The following is a 21,413-nucleotide window of genomic DNA, read 5'->3' as shown; positions in this document are numbered from 1 at the left end:
CTCCCACCTCCTTCACACTGCCTTTGTGCACTGGAGCTCAGGCATGAGTTTCATTCCCAGTTTAGCCAAACTCATCTCCCAGTAGGTCCACTTGCGTACCTGAGTATCGAGATGGGCTTGGAAGATCCTGTCCTTAAAGACCTGCCAGCTCTGCCAAGCTCCTTCGCCCTCCAGAGTTGCCTCGCACGGGATTCCCCTTTCCAGCTCCCTCAGTAGGGTGAGGTCCAGAGCCTGTATGTCACCACTCACCTTCTCCACTCCCTTCAGGACCTTGCAGACCACTATTTCATAGAATGGTTTAGGTTGGAAGGGACCTTTAAAGGGCATCTAGTCCACACCCCGCCCCACCTGCCCCAGGAGCAGGGACATCTCCAACCAGATCAGGTTGCTCAGAGCCTCATCCAAGCTGGCCTTGAACATTTCCGGGGATGGGGCATCCACCACCTCTCTGGGCAACTTGTGCCAGTGTTCTACCACTCTCGGTGTAAAATGAAAATTTTTCTTATATTCAGTTTGAATTTACCTCCTTCCATTTTAAAACTATTACCCCTTGTCCTGTCACAACAGGCCCTACTGAAGAGTCTCTCCCCATCTTTCATGTAGGCCCCCTTTACGTGCTGGACAGCTGCTATAAGGTCTCCCCAGAGCCTTCTCTTCTCCAGGCTGAAGAACTCCAACTTTCTCAGCCTGTCCTCATAGGAGAGGTGCTCCAGCCCTCTGATCATCTTTGTGGCCTCACAAAGTGGCCCCACAGGGGGCTTCCAGGCTCCCCCAGGTCCCACATTTATACAGGGGTGCTTGCAGGTGTTGTACAGCTGCAGGACTGAACAGCTGCAGAACTGCACAGCTGTATGTCTGAAACAGTAAAGAAAAGATGAGTCAGAGCACCCAGAAATCTCACCTAGCATGCTAGGCTTTGGATTATCTCCAGTTTGTGTTGCATATACAGACCACTGTCAGGAAGCAGAAAGTCTGAAGCAATCAGGTGGCCAGCAATGCAGCTCTCTCACCAGCCACAGCACCCAAGAGGGAAGCAAAGGAGACCCAGAGACAGGTTGAGAGAGAGTTCAAGTCATCAGGCACATTCACGGTGATGAGGCAGGTCCCAGGGCAAGCTGCAGGCCAGGAGGAGATCTGGGAAGTGTAACCAGTGTCAGACATGGTCCAGACAGGTCCACAGTGGTGAGGCAGGCCTGAGAACAGGTCAAGAACTCAGTCCATAGCCCAGCACTGCTGAGTTGGAGACCAATGCTCCTACAACACAGACCAGGGAGAGACTAAAGGCTGAGCTTAAATGGGTTCCTGGGCCCATGGAGGTGGAGGCCCCAGGTGAGACCCATTAAGGCCTTTTAGTGTCCTCAGGGCCCTGACAGCTTCTGCCAAATTTACAGCTCCATGACTTGGCAAGGAGGTGCTGGCTGGTGGGGGAGGAAGTGCCTGAGATGACCCACTTCTCCTGGGAACTGGCACAGGGGAGGTTTATTAGCAATGCCCTTCTCAGCATTTACCACTGTTCCAAGAGAAGAAAGAGAGGTGATGTGTTCTTCTTCAGCAGCAGGGGCTTAGAGTCCAAACCACAAACACAGCTTTGATGCTATGGGGAGGAAAAAATGAAAAAGTACTCCTGCATTAGACACGCCTTCTTCCAAACTGTGCGTGTGTCCCCATGGGTGGCCAGCTGGCCAGTCTATGAGCTCCCGTAATATCTGGGGGGTGTGCCATGCTGATGGGCATGGCCAACCAGGAGATGTCACCTAGTTGGTCCACCACCCATCAGGGATGTGTCTGCCTCCAGTGGCCTTGCATCCTGACCCTCATGCTCACATCGCGGCAGCTTCAGCTCCTCCATCAAGTCAGCTGAGAGAGGAGCCCTGAGGCCCTTTGTCCCAGCTGTGCTAGGTGGCTGTGACCACCACTTCGGCTCTGATGTCCCCTGTCAGTCCTCACAAGCCTTGCAGGAAGGTTTCACTGGTGCTTAATCGGGCTCACACACACACACACTCTCTTCTTATCTATTTCCTCTTGCAGCCCCTGTCCCTCCTCTGATGTCCTGCGCTGTCACTGTGTACTGATAAAACACGGCTTGAAACCTACTAACATAATCTCAAGCTTTTTGTTTTTTTTTTTTCCGAATAGTCTTAAATACACTTGTGGTCACAAAAGTTCTGGAAATTGAGGTGTCTGGAGAAGGCTTGCGATGTAGTCAGGGCAGGAGGAGGAGGAGGATGTGAGGTCCAGAGAGGCTGCTGGATGTGACAGAAGAGCCTGGCATTGCTCAGCACCAGCTCAGATGAGCCTGGTTTCTCCTCAATCTGGGAAAGGAACGTTATCCGGGAAGCTGTGCTGCATTCCTCCACGGGTGCCTTGCAGCTGCTGGCTCACGGCGTGTGCAAGCAATTTGTCCACTGCTTTTCCCCAGGAAATGCCAGGGCTTCACTCCAGCAGCTGCAGGGTGCTGGCAGTGGGGAAGCCTCTCCTATCCCAGGGCCAGGGTCCAGTCTCTGCCCGGTGTCCCAGCAGGAGCAGGTCTGGCCTGGCACTTGCTATGGCCCCTGCGTCCCTGCACACCAGCAGCCAGAGGTGGGGAAGAGTGAGACGAGGGGTTACACGCAGGATTACGGAGGATGAGACCAGGGATAAAGTGATACCAATTACAGAGGGGGCTGAGAAAAGAGCTCCGGGCAATTACGGCACCAACCGGAGCGTGATGGGGGTTAAGTGCGGCTCCTTCAGGGCAGCACAGTGCTCCTGGGAGATTAACTGAGGGACGTGGACGAGCAGCAGGAACCAGCACAGCATTTCAAACAGGGCAAAGGCTTTGCTGCTCTGATCTTAACCAGACACACAACCGAACCGACACACAACCTCTCCTCTTTTCCAACTGGTGGCTGCAGGCTGCACACGTTGTCTCAGTCAAGCTGGGAGGGGAGGAACAGGTATTTCTGATCCCAGGTGAGGGACTGCAAGGATGGCTTGGGAATAGCTGGGAAAAGGAAATTGGGGAGTTCTTGCCCTGCTGCAGTGTCATTATAAACGTTTGGAAACTGAGGGGAGCCAGGGTTAATTACCGAGTACTGAGGCTTGGCCAGACGGGGCACGTGTGGGAGAAGTGAGCCCCTACCCCTGATTGCAAGCCTGGGAAGAGCGATGGAAGAGCTCCTTGGGGACCTGGCGGAGGCTGGAAGTGGGAGCACAGTTCAGGGCAGCCAGTGGGATTTTTATGGAAAACAACTCGTGAAAAGGACCCGAGCTCACCGCTCGCTGAGCAGCAGCGTCGCTGCTAAAGGAAACTGCTCAGCTGTAATCTTGGCAGGGCTTTGAGAACACTGATCTCATCCTTGTTAAAAACCAGCCCCAGACAGCATCAGGCAGATCCCGAGCAGGAGGCTCAGCACAGCTCACCCTCCTCAGCGGCAGAATTACAGCCTAGCCGGATTTCCAATGAACGTGGCGCGGGTGCTGAGCAGCCTCTGGACAGGCATGGGTGCTTGACAGGCTGGGTCCACCCAGAGGGTGTGTTACTGCACCCGGGAATAAGGACGGCAGCTCAGTGCTGAGGGGCCGGAGCAGGCTGATCACGCTGCAGCCAAATTCCTGCATTCCACCCCGAGACTGAACAAACGCAGCCTGAGAGGGGGCTGCAAGAGAAGTGGCCTAGCTTGCACACGGAGAGCAGGTTTTCTTGGGTTTTTTTTTAGTCCATGTCTTTTTTGCAAAGAGGTGATGTGGTTCCTAGTTTGGGAAAAATAACTGGCACCTGCCTGGGAGAGGCACCGTAACCCGGACTCCAATCCTGGGTCACCAGCCTGGCAGGGCTTGTGATAGATTTTCTGCCTTCCTCCAACTTTTGACGTGCAGAGCTGGGCACCCCAGCGCCCGCACACCCACCTGCCAAGCAGCGGGGAGCCAGCACTCGGAAGCAGGAGGCGGGAGCCTGCTGGTGTGACAGCTTTGGTCTGGAGCCTGCTGAGACCCCTGCCATTGGGGGCAGGAATTGTCACCGCGGTGCTCCTTCCCTGCTAGCTCTCTCCAGCTCAGCAGAGGTTCACTTTCCCAACTGTTACCAGCCTCCAAAGTAATCTTTCCAGCTTATATATCAAAAAAAAAGACAGTACAGATTTTATTTTAGAAATTTATTTTGCTGGCAAAGGTCACCGTACTGGCTTCCATGGGTGGTGCAGGACATCGGCCTGTTGGCTACCGGCTTCCTGCGATGGCCTCGCAATGATGCCAGGGCAGGACAGAGGTGACTCAGCAAACGCCGGACTTCTGATAGATGGTTACATCCGCGAGGCAGAACATGTGTCTGCACAGAGCAAACCGTCCCCTTTCCCGGCGGGATTAACCCTCTGGTTGGGTTAACTGCGGCTGGGCGAGAGCCACCTGCAGCCACCTCTCTGCAACCCTGCACAGATCCACACCCGCCAGGAACGGTCCCTTCTCACCCCAAGCAGCCTCAAAGCTCCAGGGATCCTCAGCTTCCACCATTGGTTTCTGCTAATACCTCCAGTTGGAGGAAACAAGGATTCTCCGTTTTGCTCTCTGTTTTTGCCCAGTAATTCCTGCATGCGACTTATTTTCTTAATGGGTGCTGACCTCTGAAATGACATTTTCATAGCACAATCTGCTACAACCCCAACGTTCCAGATGGTTACACTTAATTCAGAACCCGTTGTTTTATAAATAGAGTTAAAATTGTTTTTTCCCTCTATGCACCATTTTATATTTATGTGCATTTGAATTCCATCTTTTTGATTGCCCAGGCTCTTTCCACAGTTGGCCTTTATCCACACAACCTTTGGTACCAGCAGCGAACTTCAGCATTTGCCTGCATTCGCTGATCTTTTTTGAATACACTGAACGCAGTCCCTGCACAGCTCCCTGGTGTTTTCTGCTAGATTGTTGCCTCCTACCTTTTGTTCCTCATCTTTTAGCAAATGATTTCTCCCCATAAGGACCTCACCTCCTATTCCAGGGCTGCTTCCATTCTTTAGGAGCCTTTGCTGAGGGACCTTGCCAAATACCTTTGGGAAATCCAGGTGGATGATCCCAGTGGGCTTGCCTTGCCCATACACCTCCTAACTCCTTCAACAAGCTCCGAGTCTTCTCCTTAAAGCAGCCCAGCACAGATCTGGCTTATAGCCTACAGATCCCTGCATCTCCACCTCAGCCACCATTCTGTCCCATGGTGCCATGGAGGGTTTGACAGAATGGTGCTCACCACAGCAAACAGTTCAACCCCTTCAGGCTTGCGTCCCTTCAGAGCCTGCGGGCAGCTCCACCCAGGCCTGGGGGTTCGTTGCTCTTCTCTTGGTCACTGATCTCTTCTGCAGGTTCTTCCACTGCTGGAGCTGATGGCAAAATAAATTTGTCTAAACCCGCATGGCTAAGAGGTCCTTGCTAACACTGAGCTAATAATGAACAAATATAACAGATCTGTAACTACCGGGGATCGTGGCGTTCAAAGCAAGGCCCATTTTGTTTCTTCTCTGTTGAATGATGCATTGATACCTTGGCATTGACCAATGTATCTCCCAGAGAGGTGGCCAGTCTCGCCTGGGACAGACTCAGAGCTGGAGAGCTCCCAAAACACAGTGCAGGCACTCCCAGGCCCTGCAAATATCCACCCAGGCAGGCAAATGCACGCTCAAAACCAATGGCTCCAATAAAACACAAACACAAAGAGCAAAGACCTCAAATCCCCCTGTTTGTCTCTTCCACAGAGCTGCTAGTGCCAATAAAACTCTTAGTGGCGGTTAAGTTGTTTCAGCCTCTTCTTCGCCGCTTTGCCAAAGCCAGGTCAAATTTAAAGTCCTGCCACATGCCTGAGGGTCTATTTTGATGCGTTTGTCTCTTGTTTACAAAGATTAAATCCCTCTGTTACATTCATTTGTCCACAGGCAACAACTGTTGTTTATAAAAGATAAAATTTGAAATCTCGCACATCTTGTTTTCAGCTCTTCTCCAATTTTCATTTAAGCCGTAAATGAGTTGTGGTTTTCCCTGAGGTTTCCCGCTCCCTCCACACCCACTGGACATCGTACAAATGAGAGCTCTGCAGGGAGGCTTGGAGACCAAAATCTTGTTTTCTTGCAGGCAAATCCAGGCCTAGCTCAGAAGTGTCCCAATCCGAATTATGTGGCAGAAATCTGACATCCCAGTTCATTTTCTCCACATTATTTTTACTGTTGTCTCTCTGGCAGCTGAAACTCTGCAAGGTTAGTTTCTACAGGAGAGGGAGAGATTGGAAAGGAAAGGTGATGCTCCGCAGAGAGAGCTCCAGAAAGTGTTCTTACATTATTAAACAGGAGGAGGAAAAGAGTCAAGAGATGAGGAGCTGGGCAGAGAGCAAGAGACAGTGAGTGCATCTGCTCCGTCCTGGATCACAGAGGGTGACATGTCTCTAGTCTGTCCCTAATTAGTCTGTTCTTCTCTGTGGAGATACTTGATTCCCCCAAGGTTTAGGGCGCTCTGCTAGATCAAGCTCAAAGGACCTGCTGGAATTGAACACGTGTACGAACTTCCCCGTGAGCCGGAACAGGCTGAGCACACGATGCGCTCAGCCAGCAGGACCCAGCACATAGGCATGCGCTGCTCCACAGGGAAGCAGCACTGCGTCCAAAGGTTTTTTTTACAGAAATTGAGGGGTAAGCAGGGACGAGCACACAGCAGCAGCAAAGCCACTGCCACAAACAGGGGCTTCTCGTGGCTGGGCAGACTACCAACCAGCAGGGAATCCACCTGATCATGGCTAAGCAGATCCAACAAGGCAGATCCACCAGGAAAGCCACCGTGCCTCTTCCCACACGCTTACTCCAGCATGTGTCAGGCTGGTGGGGCTACCTCTGCAGAGACCTGCTGCTTCCTGATGGGTGAGCAAGCTCAAGCAGCTGGATGCAGACAACAAAGGGATGGAAGTGTTGCAAGGGAGGGGAGAAGGTAAAAGGGGCAGGAAGCTATTAAAATGGCGCGAAATGCAACGTAGGTGCCATTTCTCTTTTCCCAGCAGCCAGTGATGAGATGGTCAGCCCAGTCATCTGCTACGCATCAAGTACCACCAGGAGCTGCTGACGCTGATGGGAACTGCGAAGGCCGTGCCTTTCTGGCATCACCTGGGCGTGCTTTGCAGGCTGAGGACAGGAACCAGGACACTCCCCACCTCATTCAGCCACTGAGTCACTGACAGCATGTGGGTCTTCAGCCTGGGATGTGTAAACACCTGCTTTGCGCTTCCCCTGCTCCAGCACAGGCGCCATCCCCAGGTGACACGCTCTGCCTCAGCCACCTCTCCTTCTCTTGGCCAAGGAGCTTAGTCCATTCTGGGAGATGTGCACTGGGTTTGCATCCATGTATTTCTCCAGCAGGAAGTAGTCTTATAACCATGCACAGGCATGACTTTGCCTTGCAGATTCTCCTTGGAAAAAGGTTGACCTGTTCTGATTTTAAGGGCAGGAAAACCACCATGAGATTATTCAGTCTCATTAAAGAATACAACTCATCACCTTACAAATCCAAGCCCCAAAAACCACTGCTAAGCAATATGCAGTGACAGATCTGAATGAACCAAGGTAACACTATTCCTGTTTAACCCACAGCCGTGCGTTCAAGCATCATGAACACGCAAAGACAGCCTTTGTCTCAGGCAGCTTCGACTTTCATCACCTCACTGCTCACAGCTCACCTCCCACCCATCACGTTTTCACTTATGCATTTAGCTTCAATACGAGGAGTCACCCAACAAAATTCTAGCAAGGATCAGGAACAGCCCAGCTTTGCTCTGGGGAACGGCTCCTGCCCATGAAGGAATCTGTGCCCTGAAATGCGGATGTGATTGAACAGTAATTAAGCAATGAAATTGCCTAGCAGAAAACCTGCTCTGCCTGGCTGTAACCACAACAGAGACAGAAGCAATCTTAGCTCTGACAGATTTTTTGTCTTTTTTTTTTTTTAAGTTTATAAACCAGACCTTTCAACACCTACATACTTTACAAACAAACCCCATTCCTGGTGTGACACAAAGATCTCCATCCTTCTTAAGCCTTAAGTCTCAAAGGCTTTGCTGGAGCCGGCCAGACAGCTTCACCTTTAACAAAAAGAAGAAAACTGAAATAAAAAACAAAGACACATCAAGTTCTAACAGCAAAACCCCTGGCTCTGCAGGAGCACAGCGGTTCTCACCAAACATTTCAGCATTAGCACTCGGCCAAACCTGAGATCCTGCACGCTCTGTAGCTTTTCTGCTCAGCAAAGCAGAATAAGTCTGGCGGGGATGGAGCCAGCAACAACTCTTTGTCATCCTGCTCCCACGTTCAGTTTCCAGCTTGTGCCCAGCACCCTCTCTTCCCACTGTGGCAGGAAAGGTGTTACAGGGATGCAGGAGGTGAGGTGGGAGGCAGTGCGGGAGCTGGTGGGCGTGTGAGCTATGAGTAGATTAACTGCTTATTTATCCTCACTCTAATTAGAGCCAACATCTCATTTCACGGCTGCAGATAACACAGAACTACGTTCTCAGCCACACTGAGCTGAAAATAGGCAGAACACGGGCCATAGAGATGAACTCCCACATCTCACACCGCAGCCCCTAATTTAGGGCAATTATTTCTGTTCTTAAAGCGTCTACAAACCTAGAAGAGAGGAACCTACCGAAGCCTGGCTGCAGTGGGCTTCATCCCACCCTTTGCCCCAGCCACCCAGCATTTTTTAAGGATTTCCTGCTCAGTTACTTCACACAGCATCATGCGAGAGCAAGGCTGGGAAAGGCCTTGCACCTTTCTGCAAGTGGCCAAGCGTGGGTCTGCACCCACACCGGCCAGGAGCGCATGTCCTCAGCCACACTGACTGCCAGTAACCTGCAATGCCAGCAGGGCAATCCTCCCACAAGCTGGATGGGTACGTGTTTACCTCCCAACATCTCAAAAGGACCATTTATTTTCTCTCAGAACTGGGGTTTCAGCAGATGCTGGTTAAGAGCCAATCCTTGCATCCCCTACAATCATAAAGCCTTTGTATTTTAGCCTTTTTGTTAAATTAGCTCAGTGACAGTAACACAATTGCTTCCGCATGCTCAGATTTTTGCAAAAGGTGCGAAAGCGAGAGGACTTGGAGAACAGCAACAGCAGCGCTTTCAGCGAGTTTTCTCTGAGAGGTGTTGATTAGCAGATTTCAGAAGAGCTCAACTCAGTCCTTTACGTGAGCCCAAGTTAAAAACCAATTTATGCACAAAACCAGTTTAAGCTAAAGTTTAAGCAGGGATTGGAGACTCAGCCTCAGTGCTACCTGCCAAGGCAGAAATGTGCTCCAAGGCCTCAGGAAGGTGCTCCACAGCAATGGCAGCTCTCACAGAGAGGTTTTGTTTTCCCTCACTGCTGCCCAGGTTTAGCTTTTGACAAAATATTCCAGCTGTGACTCAAGCATTTTGGAGCAGCTCTGTATCTAAATTATCTTCTCAAAGGTTACAGCACTGGGAGTGGGAGATACAGATTTTATGATCATTTTCTATTACAAAGTTATGATGACTCGAAGAGCCACAGGCCCCATGCTCAGCACTAGGGGCTGGACCCCTTCGTAAACTCCTTGCAGTGTCCCAAACACAAGATGATTTTTTGCTTCATCCTACCCAGGGAACAAACCACCCAGTTAAACCAACTGACTCTACTCCTCTTGGTCAGCCCAGTCACTGAGCAGTGAAGAAAATGGTCACATGGACATAACTGATGGCGCAATTCACCCCCCTAGATGGGACAGGCCTGACAAGCCTAAGGAGGTACATAGGCAAGAAACTGAAAATAGACCATAAACACCCTACTGGGTTTTGTCCTTGCCCTTCCTGGTTTTACCCTACACAAGCTGCGTGTATGGCAGCAGCACTCATCTGTACCAATCCCTGCTGCTGTGCAATCTCAGAGCAGTCACAAGGAAGAGGGAACATGGGACACGGTGAAATGCACCTGAAGAACACACAGGAGCTTTGAACTGTCTACAAGTTTTTCAAGATTGAAAGGAGAGCTGTTAACCCAGGGAAAGGAGAGGTGGGGAGGAATTCAGGGGGATGCTGTCCCAGCAAGACAACTGTTAGGTAACTGCACGAGGGTCAGGTTGCCTTGGCTGGAGGTAGCAATGGCACCGTGCTCCCACTGCTCGCTCTTGTGAAGATCTGCCCTAGCGAAGGGGAAGTAAAATGTTTTCATGAGTCAGTGCGGACACCACGGAGACGAGTTATAATCGCCACTCACTCAGTGCAAGTGGCACAAATTTATATAGAAGCTGGTAACTGCAGAGCCTCTGCCTTGTACCTCTTCCTTAGGCTCTCCTCTGACACCACCTCTACACAAGCAGGATCCCTGTCCTGAATGAGAAGCCTAGAAAAAAAGCTGTTGCACATGGTGACAAGCGGTTTCTTCTGTCAGACCTCAGGGCAGCAGCGGCTCAGCCTTTCTATGTCTTTCAGGGGAGCTGTAATACATGGCCAGCTGCAGGGATCATTAGAGACCTAAAACCCGTTTCCAAAAATAAGAAAATTTTACTATTGCATGCTACTAAATCATCCCTGCCAAACAGCTGTGGGTATTTCCCACCTCAATTCTTCTGTTCCCTAGTGCTGCAATGACAGCTTATGCACAGAGTAATCCTTTGCCACCTTCTGCCCAAACACCTTGCAGTCTTTAAGCAGATTATTTCAGTGTGATTTACAGAAACATAGAAAGACTGAACGGACCTGAGCTTCCAAGAAGAAATGAGAGGAGCAACTGCTATTGTTCTGTAAAGTGAGGGCAAGTTATTTCACTAAACTCCAGGAGTCAGACTGCATCAGCAAAGCCCAGGTAACCCCCCAGGGAAACTGGGCAATGAGGCTGCGCTCAGCAGGGCAGTAACAAAGACCGTGGCAGGGCTCATACTGGGCAAGATGCAAAATCTTTATTCCAGTTCTGAATTGGAAAAAATACCACCTCGACAGCTCACTGTTTGACAGTTCAGTCAGCACAGGGAGAGGTCACGCTTGCCCAGCAGAGGCACAGACGTAGAGGACACAGTCCTGTAGGCACTTTGAGAGGAAGCTCAGCTTCAAAGTACAAACACTGAACAGTTTGGCTTTAATTTTTAATATAAAAAAACTTACTAAAAATGCTAAAATGTGACAAACCATTGGAAATACTGTGACAAATATTCGCCCTTACGCAGTAAAAAACAAAACAAACCCAAACTGGCAAGAAGCTTTGAAATGCATGTTTTCTTCTTCCTCCCGGTACGTCAGACCATCATCGTTCATCTAAAACGTTCATCTAAAAAATCCATGGCACCTTCACCTCATACTTCAGTGCAAGAGGCTACTCTCGATGGACCAGCACAAATAAACCCAGTAAAAAGAGGACTGCATACTGTAAGAGAAAGAAGAGAAGACACAAGAGTGCACACTCACATCTAAAGATGCAGTAACAGCAGCAAACATACAGGGCAAATGGTTCTGCTTGTGGATACAAAGTTCTCATGAAGTAATTTTAGGTGGGGTGGGAGAAGCAGGTAAAAAATGAAAGAGCTCTTACCTTAAATTTTGGATAATCGTTCATTAAGATAGTCACTATTCCAATATAGGGCACAAATCTACAAGAATAAAAGGTTTTATTAAAACAAACTATTCAAGGGCGGATACGGGAGAAGCACTGCCCTGGTACTTGTACAATGAAAGAGCCACTCAAGCATGCCGAGGGCGACGGTCAACAGGCTTGGGACTTCTTCCCACCAAGCAGGGACGCCGTGGCAGTTGGGGCTGAGCAACAATCAGCCCCAGAGCGTGTTTTAGCTTCTGCATTCTTCAGATCTCACTTGTCTGCAAAGGCTGTGCCTTGCAGAATAATTCTGATGAAAATTCTGATCACGCCTGAGCGTGCACTGCCTTTGCATCAGTGTCCATCCAGCATCAAAATCTCAGGATGCAGCTCACAGCTTGATACCTCCGCTTAAGCCAAGCTAAGAACTGAACTACCTTTGTTTTTTAACTCTCCACAGTACCTTCTGAAATGCTTTCATGCAGGTCACAAAAACCCAGCAGGGAGAGTTCGAGAGGAGAGGGGGATTAACAGATGGCATTGGGGGAGGGCAGCGTAAAAAGCCACATCTTTTTCAACTTCACTTACCCTCTTGCTCGTCCTACGACGTCCTTTTTCTCCAACCAGTGCTGCCCTCGTTTGTACAGCCCTCTGTCATCAACAGCGTTATTGTCTCCCTTTGTCAAAAATTTGATGTCACCGTTTTGTCTAGCAAAGACAAGACAGCCAGGTAAGTCAGAAATAAAGGACTGATGAAAAGCTGTTTTAGAACAAGTGCGTAGAGACTAACACAAAGATATTAGAAGTAATCATGTCCTACATGTTCGAGTGGGATGAAAGAGGGAAACCCTGTAAAATGCAGTGGAAAGCAGACAGTTTGGAAAAAAACTGCCAATGAAAGAATGAATTCTGGCCCCAGCCAAGCTTTCAGGCAGAGTTCAAGAACAGAACCAGCAGGATGAGCCATTTCTAGCGAAGGTGCAGCTATCACCTCTTTGCTTTTGACCTCTCTCACATTGATGCTTCTCTTGTTTCATATACAGACGTTGGTTTCTGGCTTTCTACCACCCAAAATGAGACTTTGGGGTTAAAGCATATGGTTCTACGCAGTAGTGGTCAGGAGCAAGCTGAAACTTAGAAATTATTAGGAAAGAGGGACAGAACAAAACAAACAATACCATTATGATACTGCATGAACTCACGACGTGCCTACATCTGGAACGCTCTGTGCAGTTCTGAACACCCTACATCCTTTTTGGAAATGGAGGGAAGAACTGGCAAAGGTTCAGAAATGGGTAACAAGGTCTGGAACCACTTCCATACAAGAAACAACAGACCAGGACTCTTCAGCCTGGAAAAGACAGAACTGATGGGAGATATGACGGTAGTCCAATGCAAATGACACAGACAGCAACAATCAAACAGCTTTTCACTGCTTCTACTAGTACAAGACGTAGAGGGCACCAAACCAAACTCCAAGAGAACAGGTTAAAACAAGACAGAGAAGGTGCTGTGCTTAACTAACACACTGCAAACTGAATCACATCCCTCTGGAAGGATATTTTGGGTGCCAAAAAATTACCTCAGTTCAAAAAGTGACCAGATACTCCATGTAAAAAAGAAAAGGGATCTATTAATAGAGAACCGTCACTTTGTGCCTGAAATCGTCATTTGCAGAAAGCAGGGAAATTATCGCTACACACTCTCTCTAGTCTTTAGTTCCTCCTGAGGCAAATTAGTTAGCTTGTCAGAAACAGGATCCTGGAGCAGAGGAACCTTTGCTTTGACCTAGAAACAGCTGCTGTTATGCTCTAGCTTTACACACCACTTCACGCACCCTTCCCCAGTCATTTCCATTCAGCTTGCTGGATAGCCAGCAATGCCTGCTTCTAAACAGCAGCTTGTGCCACGACTCGGGGATAGGCAGGCCACTGTCATCTCCCTGTGGCATCTGTGACCAAGCAGAAGCGTTCTTGTTGCTTGACTGTCAGCTTACTCACATAAACGACAGATCAAACGCAACAAGGGAAAGCATGCAGAAGGTCTTCAGAGCTCGTGCTGTTTTCATCATGCCTGAATACCAACCAATGTGTGTTACTTGGCAGGAGAAGCTTGGAAGGAATAAAAGGCGGGGGGGAATAACAGATCTTTCTTCAAAGCACATTTGGCTCACAGCGTGGGAACAGCAAACGCTCTAGGAACTTAGAGACCTAGTCTGGAAAAAGATAAAGATACTCAAAGGTGCAGATAATGTAGTTTCAGCTCTGAAGACTGATAGTGCAGGAGCACACCATGTTATTGAGGAGATTCAATGCTCTATCAGGAACCAGTGCAAGAAGCCCACAGCACAGTTCTCTGCTGTCTGAAATGAGATCTGGTCTGAACGTCCTGCACCAAAACCACTAAGTAAATTTTGACCGCAGACTCTGTGTTTAGTGATAAAGAATGAACTCAATTTTGCTCCGAACAAACAAGAAAAGGCTAGCAAGTAAAAAACATTTTCTCACTGAAACAATACTGATGTGAACTGGAGCCCAAGTTGCCACGAAATCACAGAGAACAGGGTTTCTTGTCAGCTTTTGCAGAGACTTTTCACAGTTTTCATATTCACTCCATAACTACAGAAGAAATGGGAAACTCCAGCCGTTCAGAGGACACTCTTGAATTCCAGACTGGCACTAGAAAAACATTCTTTAAATAGTGAAACAAGGAATTGATACCTCAAAGTTCTGCCTTCAGCACCCAGCTTCAGGTCACAGTACGGATTTTTCAGTTTTATCTTTCCTAACATGAAGATCAGGTTTGTGTTTGCTTGTTTTATTTAAATGAAACCTAAAATACTTGGCTTTACTTTATTTTACAGAATCTAAGATTGGCACTATGGTTCTGTTACACCTTAAAAAAAAAAAAAAAAAAAAGCTCTGGATACCTTAATACCTAGTGCTGAGAGAGAGCCAGGCAAAAAAAAGAAGGGTGCATTAATATCTGAGGTGAACTGCTGCACAGAACGCACATTTCTGCTTCTCCTTCCCATACACCAGCTGAGAGAGGAGAGAGAAGATCCTGATCCTGACCTTTCTTGCCTCTTCAATAATCAGCCCAAGCAGCAGCACTGGAGCCCAGCTGAACCTTTAGCGTGCAATAGGGGAAGAGGAAAGTAGGATTTCACTTAAAAGAGTTCCCAAGACATCACAAAAAGTGCACATGCAATGTTAGATATCATATTTATGAAGTACACAGATCTTATTCTTAAAGTAGTGGTATCAAAGAACAGTACCTTGAAACCTGACATTGTTAAAAGTTTTGGGTACAGAATAAATCTGAACAGCAAAGAATCTGCTCTACTGGGAGAGGTGCCACTCAGGACTTCAGCTGGACTGTTTATGTGCACGAAGCTGGTCAGCCTTGATGTTGGGCCAGACAAATGGTCTAGATGTCCCAACAGCTGCGGCTGCTACGAATGCTCAGAGCAAGGGACGGTCTCTATCCCATCGACATCGCTTGACTAAAGCCACCCTCAAATGCCACCTTTACATACAATTCAAGTGATTCACTTAACAGATCTCTGAGTGCTGAGATTCATCTTGCAGCAGGCATTTACTCAGCAGAAACAGATGCTGGGATCCCATCCAACTGTTGCCCTCTCAGAGACTCAGTTCAAGATTTAGTTTTCACTCAAATGCCTCACAGGGCTGGCCTGTATCACCACAGACTGGCCTGAAGCAGCCACAGTTCCATCCAGCGGAACAGGAAGGCTCACTGCTGCTTGGAAAACTAAGCCCTGTTCAGCAATGAAACCAGAGTGACCGTGCTTCATTCCTTCAGACGTGCAACCTGCTAAATGCTCAGAGAACGAACAGTACATGTAGAGCACAGCGCATACAGAGACTCTGAGTGCAACAACACAAAAATTCCTACAAAGAAGAAACACCCTGCCTCTGCATGAGAGCAGGAACCAGGACCATAAAGACAAGCTTTAAAATAATGCACACTACACACAAAATACCCTTCTTCTCTAAGTTCTCTCTACAAAGCACCTACAGGAGACAACACAGCAACATTACGTATCAGCTCGGGATGGAAATGATGGCACAGGAGACATTAAGTGACACGAGAAGCCCAGGATACTGGCAGACTCCCCAGCTTGTGCATTCTGCTGGATGATCTTTGCAAGTAAACCAAGAAGGGCAGATGTTGTCTGTCCAAAACTTCTATGTCACTTCCTACAGCACCTGGACATCTGTTACTGACATCCCACCCACTCATTCACCCAAAGAGATGAGGAAAAATACAATTTAGCTAAACATCTGCAGTGCAACCCCTCAAATTCTCCACATACTTTTCATGAATTTTCAAGACGCGATGGACTATAGGAATTTCCCTTCCTTCTATCCTAAAGACCACGATTTCTCCCACTCTGATTGGATCTTCAATTCGGTTTGTGAGGAACAGGAGATCTCCTCTGTGAAACGCAGGCTCCATGCTTCCACTGAAAAAGAGAAGAGGAGCAACGGAACAATATTTAAACAGTCAGAATCAGGTTTCGGAGTTCATAGGCCTTTAAGAAACAAGAACTCACAGGAACTTCAATGAAGAGCTCCTAAGAAAACCGCCTTGGAGACCAGGCAGGTGTCTAACCTCTATTACAACCACATTTTCAATCACCACACTACCAGCGGTTTAGATTTCTTAGGAAAAAAATGCACTGCCATCAGTCAGGGTTAAAAGCACAACAAATGGGAAAAGCTTTTGCTTTCTTAATAACAATAAAGCTGATGACAAGCAGTATCTTCTCGACTTCTGAGCTCTTCATTAGTAGGGCTACACTGGTAGCCCTGTGGTGGTGGGAAGCTTTTTAAAAATTTTTTTTTTTTTTTTTTTTTTTTTGCAGGTAGACAGATCATCCTCGTGAGCAAAGCACTGAAAACATATGCGCTCTTGTGTTCCCATCTGGAACAGACAGACGGCTGTGCTAAAAATTCGTTATTGTGATTCACCGCTTTGCTTAACGATCTCATTTCAGGCACTGCTGTTCACGTTATTTTTCTCCTGTCTTGTAAATGGCAATTGTTACAAAATACTTAACCTTCTTAATTCCAAATAAATAATGCAGTACAAAACAAAATGATGAACTTTAAGGACCCCGTATATTTGTGTTTTATCTTGAGACAGCGCAGAAGCTGCTATTGGGAATAGATCACATCACCAAAGAAGGGACGTGACCGAGTGGCCCCTGTCTCACTCACTGGGAGGAAGAGCGTGAAACATCTCCCTTGTACTTCACACATTCATGAGGAGGGAGTTTTGTTAAATGGCATGCAGTAATTAATACTGATGGAGAAACACACAGAAAGGACAATGTGGCCACACAACAGGCCCTGTGCAATACCCACACCAGTGTCCGATGGCTGCCCAAGAACTCTGGCCACAGGAATTTGTCCCAGACAGTAGGAGGGTGGGAGTAACACTGGTGGGACCTACCACACCGCACTTCTGCGAGGACAACATGCAACACCTAAACCACATCCAGCTACAGAGCAATACTACTTATTTTCAGCCACGTGTTTAAAAGGGTACAGCTACAGCTCCCCTTTTCCTGGCCATGTTTCAGCTCACTAGAAGGCCAGGATAAAAAGTCAAGCAGCTGCAAAAGAAGAGTTACTAAATACTTTCAAGGATGCAGCGTAACACATAATAATGCTCACCGGCACGTCAGCAAGCCAGTTCCCATTTAAAAAAAAAAAAAACAAATCCTTTTTACTATACAAGCTTATTCCCTGGCATCTCAAAGGGAGATGCCTTTTCACTAACCAAGACTCACCACATACTTCAACTGTTCATGTAGCAGCAACAAGACAGGCTGACAGGCACAGGAGGAGACACCAGCGCCCTGCAATGTTCTGCCACCACAGCCTCCACTGAGGGAAGTGTCATTGGCCGTGGTGAGAAGCTACAAACAGCGTTTTAGACAGGGATGATCCCCCAGACCCCTGCTTCAAGGCCTGCCTTTTCCAAGCGACCCTCACTCACACTGCCGAGCATTTCTCCATGAGGTCTGGTACCATCCAGAAACACCCGGGTTGTGCTCTCACCATTATTTCTTTGAAGTCCTTCCTCAGGACCACCTCTCCAAGGCGCCAGCCCCGGCCAACAGAAGCAGAAGGGCGAGATGCTATTTTGAGGTGAGGCTGTCAGCCTCGCTTACCGGCTTCCTCTTCCCCTGCGTTACACGAGAGCACGAATTCTTCGAGAGGCGGGAGCGGACGAGAGCCTCCAGCCCCCCTGTCCCCTCTAGAAAGGCCGGCAGTGCCGGGGCCTAACCCCCGCCCGGTGGGGTTTCACCCCTCACCCCGCCGCCATTTAACCACCCCCCACGGCGGGATTTACCTCAGCACCACCACGATGGGGCTCTCGCTGCCCGTCACCACCATCAGCCCCTTCCAGATCATGAGGGCGGAGGAGACGATCATGCCGAAGTTCAGCACCTGGTAGTACAGCTGGGGGAGTGGCGGGGGTTCGGTCAGGCCCCGCAGCCTGGCAGGGAAGGCTCGACCCGGCCCCATCGCCCCCCCCGCGACCCCTCCACCCTTTCCCACCCCCATTCCGCCCCGGTTCAGCACCTGCCGCTTGTTCATCCGCCGCACATCGTCCAAAAAATCCAGCGACAGCATCGCCGGTACTGACGGCGGCGGCAGCACCTCCCGCCCGGCCGCCCGCCCGGCCCCGCTTCCGCTTCCGGCCCCGCTTCCGCCCGCCTCCCCGCCGCTTCCGGCCATGGCGGCCCCAGCCAAGAACGACGCGCAGGCCGGCACCCTTGGATGCTTTTATTTGCAATACTTTGAAGTAAACATCATAGCAAGGCACCAACGCCGCTGCGGGTTAAATAGATACGTGATGGCTCGGGAGTGCCCCCTGCTACCCTTAACTCTACGTAGGCTACCTGGTAAAACATCCCCTAGGCTAACGTACACCGTATCAAAAAATACAAAGAGTCCAAACTGTTCGTATCAAAACATGTCAAGACGAGAAGGTGAGCGATCCGAATGCAATAAGATAAATAGTTCTTAAATTATTTAAACATCGTCATAGTAAACAATAACGAGCGGGGGTTCTGGCTCAACATAATAATAAAAAAAATAATGGTATAGAGGATAATTGTGTTACACGAAGCGAGTGTGTGAAAGGGGAACGAGTAAGGAACGAGAGAGTCAATATGACTACATGGAAAGAAACGTCTCCCAAGTGACAACACCGAGCTGCAGTAGCAGAAGAGCCACCGACGGACGCCAGCCCTCGCAGTGCCGCAGGACGGCGGCTCCTGCCTGTGCCAGCTCCTCTGCGGGCTGCGCTCCCCTCCTCTGCTCAAAACGAGCCGCTCGGGGAGCTCCGGCACTGAGCCGACGCCGTCAGGAGTGCCGGGATGGTTCTGCTCCAGTTGACGCCACGGACAGGAGCAGGGGATGTTTTCCCCTTCTGGGTACAGTGCCATCCCGTCCCCAGCGCTGCTCACCTGCCCCCCGGCTCTCCCCCAGTTCCCCTCCGGGACGAGCCACCGAGCACCGGGCCCGGCTGCACTCACCGCCGGGACGGCCTCCAGCAGCGCAACTCCACCGACACGCAGCCAGCGGGTCCCCGAGGGGGACCAGGCCCTCCTTAACGCGACACGTGGCTTCGAGCTGTGCTCACCTGAGGATGGGGGCTACAAAATTCTCTTTCAGGACGATTCAGGTCCAAGACATTTCATTAAATCGCCTTTTGGAAAATAAGGTTGTTATTCGGGCAATTAAATAAAAACCAGCACAACTTACAGCTCAAACCCATCCCGCGTAACACAGAAGGTCCTGGATCGGCCCGCACGGTCCTGACAAGCATGTTTTGCTGAGACAGCGCTGTGAGTTAAAATAAGTAAAACAAAGGCAGGATGGGAGGAGAAAAAAGAAGGCATAAATAGAAGGAGAAAGAAAGCGAGATAGGAAAGGCAAGGCTGGGGCTCCGGGCAGAGGCTGGGGCAGTGCACACTCGAAGGAACAGAGCTCATCTTAAGGAAACTGCAGCTGCAGAAAGTGCTCCTTGATCCTCAGGAGTTGGACAGGCTCCAGCGAGGATTCTCGCCCTGCTTTCCCTTTTCACCTCTCTGGTCTGGCAGAGAGTTAGTGCTTAGGATGCAATGGCAGGGGTTTTTTTTCTGTTTTAAATTTCCCTTACAAATAGAAGTTAACGGAAAGCAGTGTCCATCCCAAGAAATCAACACAATATTTCAAAGTTTTGCCCCATCCCCACCCCTTATTTTGAGTAAAAACCCCCCAACAAAAAAACCCCAACCAACCAAAAGGGGTTTTTCTGTTTTTTAAGTCTTAAGAGACTTTGAATGATTGTTCTGCGAGGTGCTGTTAGGACCCTCCACGCCACACAGCTGACTGTGTTCACAAAGAGCTGAGTCACTTTTACACTCTTTGCATTTCAGGTTTTCTTCTTCCGCCGTAGTGTTCATCTCGCCATTATACCCCTCATGTCCATTCTCACTCCTCTGTCTTTGTAACTTCTGCCTTTCATCTTCCTCCTCCTCGTCTTCCTCCTCCTCCTCCTCCTCCTCTTCCTCCTCTTCCTCCTCATCTTTTACTTTATGGACAATGAAGAGGTGTCTGTTCAGAGAGATGTGAGAGGTGTAGCACAAGCCACAGAACAAGCACTGGTAGGTGGAGCTGTCTGTCTTGTGCCGAGGTATGTGTTCCTGAAACTCAGTACTGATGTCAGTCGCAAATCCGCACTTAGCACATTTCCAATGCGCTTTCAGTTTTTTGGCTGGTGGCGCGTCTGAACCCGCAGTGGTCTCTGCCTGACCCAGCTCATCTGTTGCCATCCTCTTTGGAGATTTTGCCTTAAAAAAATAAGATTACAAGTTACTTTATTGTTCGAGCCCATGTAAGAAGTGCTAAATTCCACACGTGTATCTGAAGACAGCTGGGGGTAAATGCACATCGGTATTCCGACACAAACTAAACGAAGCCACACCTAGGGACTCCTATTGCACTGCCTTTCCTACAGTACCTGAACACCTCACCTCAGCATGCAGGATCTCAACTGCTGTCCTGCGATGTGAGACGGGAGGGGTTGGCTAGGGAGGAAACGGTGATGGGAAAGGAGAATGGGAACTTGGTGTGGGAAGGAGAAGCCCACAAAGCAGGGACAGCTGAGGAACGCAGGGATGGTAATTAGCCCAGACAATGCTTCTCAGATCTAACTCTGAACATTTTCCTCTCCACTCAGGCTTTTTCCTCATGGCATCTCTCATTAACTCATCCCGTCTCTCTTACAATCCCACAGTGTGCTCCTCCTCCCATAAGGATGGCTCGCTTGCATATGTGATTTTATGATCTCTTTATCCAGCAGCACTGAGCAGTCTTTGATCAGGACACAGCTTACAGGCTGCTATTTGCAGACCCAGCTCGAGCCACGTGAAGCCACCGTCTGCCCCCATTCAGCCGGGTGCCCTGGTACATCAGCTCTGCTTGGGGGAAGCAGCCACTAGCTCATGGATGTGAATTCTTGAGTTACCCCAGGTAACGGCATAATTACAGAGGGGAGTCCGTCTTGGCTGCAGTCCCTCTGTGCTATGGTACAGATGAACAATAAATTGCAGTGATACAGAAAACCGACATCCTTTTTTAAAGGAAATGGAGCAAAGAAGCCAAATCAGCCAAGCCTCCACTCCAAACTAACATGAAATAAGATTAGTTGAACAGTAACATTTGCTGAAAAATATTACATAGTGCTACTTAGGAGTAATGCAGTTCTCATAGGTAATAAATCATAGTAAATATTTTAAAACCAAAAATAAATCTTTTGTAACTAGCAGAAAAAACAAGGGAA

General features: G+C 49.0%; 2 protein-coding genes across 6 annotated transcripts in view; both read right to left on the bottom strand.

The window, feature by feature from the left end:
* Positions 1-11,083: 11,083 nt before the first annotated feature.
* SEC11A (SEC11 homolog A, signal peptidase complex subunit) lies at positions 11,084-18,280 on the bottom strand. Of its 3 annotated transcripts, XM_086757063.1 has the most exons (6): positions 18,164-18,280; positions 17,931-18,040; positions 15,883-16,032; positions 12,132-12,251; positions 11,541-11,598; positions 11,084-11,375 (listed from the first exon to the last, which is right to left on the bottom strand). In XM_086757063.1, exons 1-6 carry the CDS (start codon positions 18,212-18,214, stop codon positions 11,325-11,327), a joined length of 540 nt encoding a protein of 179 aa, XP_086613189.1. In that variant the 5' UTR covers positions 18,215-18,280; the 3' UTR covers positions 11,084-11,324. The 3 variants fall into 3 exon arrangements, with proteins under 3 accessions (XP_086613189.1, XP_086613192.1, XP_086613191.1); XM_086757066.1 differs by lacking the exon at positions 15,883-16,032; XM_086757065.1 differs by lacking the exons at positions 11,084-11,375; positions 11,541-11,598 and adding an exon at positions 12,722-12,894.
* A 73-nt stretch (positions 18,281-18,353) lies between these two features.
* ZNF592 (zinc finger protein 592) overlaps positions 18,354-21,413 on the bottom strand; it is a 38,731-nt gene continuing 35,671 nt past the window's right edge. For 2 of the 3 annotated variants that reach the window (XM_086757061.1, XM_086757062.1), the window contains exon 10: positions 18,354-20,421. In XM_086757061.1, coding sequence (XP_086613187.1) covers positions 19,891-20,421 — 531 coding nt within the window. In that variant the 3' untranslated portion in view covers positions 18,354-19,890. The remainder of the gene's footprint in view (positions 20,422-21,413) is intronic. The other variant, XR_015259876.1, reaches the window with a different exon arrangement.

This window comes from Chlamydotis macqueenii, chromosome 12 (assembly GCF_036417535.1).
Source record: "Chlamydotis macqueenii isolate bChlMac1 chromosome 12, bChlMac1.mat, whole genome shotgun sequence".
Classification (NCBI taxonomy): domain Eukaryota; kingdom Metazoa; phylum Chordata; class Aves; order Otidiformes; family Otididae; genus Chlamydotis; species Chlamydotis macqueenii.
The sequence above is the reverse complement of the archived record's forward strand: the minus strand, read 5'-3'. Positions and strand labels throughout refer to the sequence as shown.

What these genes read in the sequence shown, in the direction of transcription:
- SEC11A (XM_086757063.1), bottom strand. Translation starts at nt 18,214, where the DNA reads ATGCTGTCGCTGGATTTTTTGGACGATGTGCGGCGGATGAACAAGCGG. An exon ending in CCCATCGTGGTGGTGCTGAG is followed by an intron (nt 16,033 to 17,930) that starts GTAAATCCCGCC and finishes TCTCTTTTTCAG; the next exon opens with TGGAAGCATGGAGCCTGCGT. An exon ending in ACGATTATCCAAAATTTAAG is followed by an intron (nt 11,376 to 11,540) that starts GTAAGAGCTCTT and finishes TTTCTCTTACAG; the next exon opens with TATGCAGTCCTCTTTTTACT.